The 3,324-nt window shown below is 38.7% G+C and overlaps 2 protein-coding genes across 2 annotated transcripts in view; both read right to left on the minus strand.

The window, feature by feature from the left end:
* LOC122357265 (LIM and calponin homology domains-containing protein 1-like) overlaps positions 1–3,324 on the minus strand; it is a 159,733-nt gene that overhangs the window by 120,095 nt on the left and 36,314 nt on the right.
* LOC122358167 (paired mesoderm homeobox protein 2B-like) lies at positions 1,074–3,102 on the minus strand. Its single transcript, XM_043257953.1, has 3 exons — positions 2,925–3,102; positions 1,903–2,087; positions 1,074–1,376 (listed from the first exon to the last, which is right to left on the minus strand). Exons 1-3 carry the CDS (start codon positions 3,100–3,102, stop codon positions 1,074–1,076), a joined length of 666 nt encoding a protein of 221 aa, XP_043113888.1.

Raw genomic sequence — 3,324 nt, forward strand, 5'->3', positions numbered from 1 at the left:
TCTCTCTTCTGCAATGTTGTGCCTTAGAAATGCGCTCCTAGATAACGTCTAGTGTCGGCCACCCTTGCATCCAAAGCTTCAAGTTACCAATGTGTATTGGTGAGAGTATTATGCATATGCACTGAGCACTCTGCTTTTACCCTTGTACTTTATTCGAACACTATGAATGTGCGGACAAGAGATTTCAAAAAACGAAACAGACACCCTCTGTAAGCTTTTCACTCACTTCACGTGCATTTAGAGATTGCTCAGTATATCTATATTTATCTAAATCAACTGGAAAGGATTGCGGTCCTACGTGTCACCAAAATATCAAATTGAATAACGAGGACGGATTGCATTCAGCAACGCTAGCGTATACAATTCCTGCTTTTTTAACTTCTGCTTACGCTTTCTGTTAATATTTGAGATTAAAAGACATTGTCATTTAGAAGCGGGGGTTTTGATTGTTGCTTGTTTATTGTTTGTTTTATTTTGTGACATTTTAAGAATATGAACCGAAACAGAAGTAAGGCAATAATTACTGGAAAGAGTAGCCAAGGATGAGTGAGATGTGTGTGACAAATAACTTCATATTCTGTATTTATTATGCCCTTTTAAAAATGAGCGATATAAGACAACCTACAAGACGCTGAAATGCAATGGCTTTTATAGCAAGTGTATGTTTTTAAATAAACTGTAATAAACTATTTTAAATGCACTGGCATTTGACTTGCGTGCTTTTTTTTTCTAAGAACAAATATTGCTCCGTGCGCATTTTTCGTTAACTAAGATTAGTTGTAAATGTAAATACGTCTCACGTAATTGGAGCAGATATCTCATCCGCAGATTTTCAATACACCTTTTTTTATTAGCATTTTAATAAACTCATTAAAAAAAGATAGAAATCAAGTATCTCTCCCATGCTTGTACAAAATGTAAAAATAAAAAAAATATAGCATTATAGGTTTTAGTTGTCAATGAATAAACCTATGCATTATTCATTTCCTATTTGCATGATATCAAAACATAAATAAAATAAATGACGTAAGCACATGGCACTGTAGACAGTGACACATCGTGTCTTTCACCGTTCAACACATGCAGGAAGTAGTTGCACAGTGAGTTTGGTGACCTCCTGACCTCTGAGCTTCGAGAGAAGGGACCCCTAACAAGGGCAGTTCGTCTGGAGCCTGATCCTCTCTGAGACTGCCTCTGCTGTTCTGTTTGTGGTCTGGGTTTAGGTTAAGCATGGGTTGTGTGCTGTCTGGGTCAGGGACTGTCGTCGTTTTGGAGCTGTTGTAGGAAGGGGAACTGTTCACGTTGGAAGGTGACCCAGTCCACGTAGCTGCACGCTCCTGTTTGCGAAATTTAGCACGTCTGTTCTGGAACCAGACCTAGATTGAAAATAAAATACACCCATTTAATGAATAAATACTTCAAATGTATGTGACCTAATTAAATCCAATCAACAGATTCACTATATTGTCATAAGTATTGGGATTCTCCCCCCTTCTAATGAACAGGTAATTTCCATGAGTGGCTAGAATGTTCAAATTTTAGAAATATGATGGCAATTGTATCATTGTATTTCTATTCTTGAATGGCAAAAACTCATAATCAAACACCAATGACTTGTATACACTATGGACAAAAGTATTGGGACCCCCTTCTTTAGAACAGAAAAAGGCACTTCCGAAACTGTGGCAAGTTTAAAGCATAATTCATGTATTAAAATTGTACTTTCATCTCCCTTGCAAGGGTTTTTGGCTCAAGGTCTGCATTTAAAGTCACACCAGAAGAGTGCATCTGGGATTAGAACTACCAGTCAAGTTTTTCCACACTAACTGAATCAGTCATTTATTTTTGAACCCTGCCTTACGCAGTGGTATTGTCATGAATAGAAAAGGGTCCTGACTGTGCAGGCACCTTAGAACCCNNGTGGATCTCCTGCGCGAGCTCCTCTCGTGTGTAGATGTCTGGATACTGAGTCTGTGAGAAGACGCGCTCGAGCGCTTTCAGCTGCGCGCTCGTGAAGATGGTGCGGACGCGCCTTTGTTTGCGTCTCTCCTGGACACCTCGCTCGTAAGCCAAAAGATTACGATGAACTGGAAATTGGGTGAAATTTCATTTAAACACACATATATATGTATTGTAGTTTTGTATTGTAGGAGCTGTTTACGCCCTTCAAACGTTAAGATTTTTAAATGTTTATCAACCCTGTATTGTTTTAAAGATACAGTAAAAACAGCAATATAATGACATATTGTTACAATAAAAAAACAAAAAAACAAAAAAACGTGATCCTTCAGAAATCATATTCCAATTTGAAATACTGTGCACTTTTTGAAAAATGAGCGATATGACAACCAACAAGAAGCTAAACTTCAATAGCAAATGTATGATTTTAACCAATATAATAGATTACATTAAATGCACTTAAATTGCATTTAACCAACATGCGTCTGTTTTTCTAATATAGCATCAATCTTAGGAATGTAATTTCAAGACTAAAATCTTTCTTTATCCAGGAGATCCCATTGAGACTTCACAGTCACTTCTCCTTTGGCTCAACATTGCTCTGTCTGCAGTTTTTGCTCCGTAATACTAGTTTTACATCTAAATATTTGTATAGCTGAAGCAAAAATCAATTCCGTGCTAAAACTGAAAGCAGTAATGTACACCGTGCTGACTGATTATCCTTCAGAATTCATTTTAATATGCTGTTTTGGCGCTCGATAAACATTCATTCGATCAAAAGTAGCCTAATCAATCAAATCAATCATAACGGACAAAAGCACGCACGCCCTGTATCGTTAATATCGTTTCTGGATATACATTTTTGTAATATTTGGTTGGCTGTCAAAAATAGTTGGCCGTCAGTTTTTAAGTTTCAAACACTAGTCACCCCTAATAAAACAAATGTGATGAAAGCCCAAACTAACCTGTTATGTAGTGTGAGGGTTGGGGAGAACCAGGTGTGAGGAAATGGCAGCTGCTCGTGTTTCCCAGACTGCACCTGTTATACTGAAAAGTGAAGGGCTGACTGCAGGAGCTGAAGCTAGAAGCTCGGCCGGTGTCCATCCCAGACTCGTACCCAGACGGCAGGTAGCTGTACTCCATCACTCTCTCTGCTGTCCTCGGAATCGTTCTCACGAGAGGGCTCTGCGGCTTTTATTAGCCCTGGAGTTTAGTTGATTAAGTCGGTCACTGACACGTGGCGGTGGGTCTCATTGTATTATGCTTTTGACATGTCTCTCCATCATCTCTGCCTCCACCTGCATCGTAGCCTGATAAATGCATTACCATGGCATGTTACGGCCGCATCTACTTTATTATTATTAT

The sequence above is a fragment of the Puntigrus tetrazona genome, chromosome 14 (assembly GCF_018831695.1).
Source record: "Puntigrus tetrazona isolate hp1 chromosome 14, ASM1883169v1, whole genome shotgun sequence".
Lineage (NCBI taxonomy): Eukaryota > Metazoa > Chordata > Actinopteri > Cypriniformes > Cyprinidae > Puntigrus > Puntigrus tetrazona.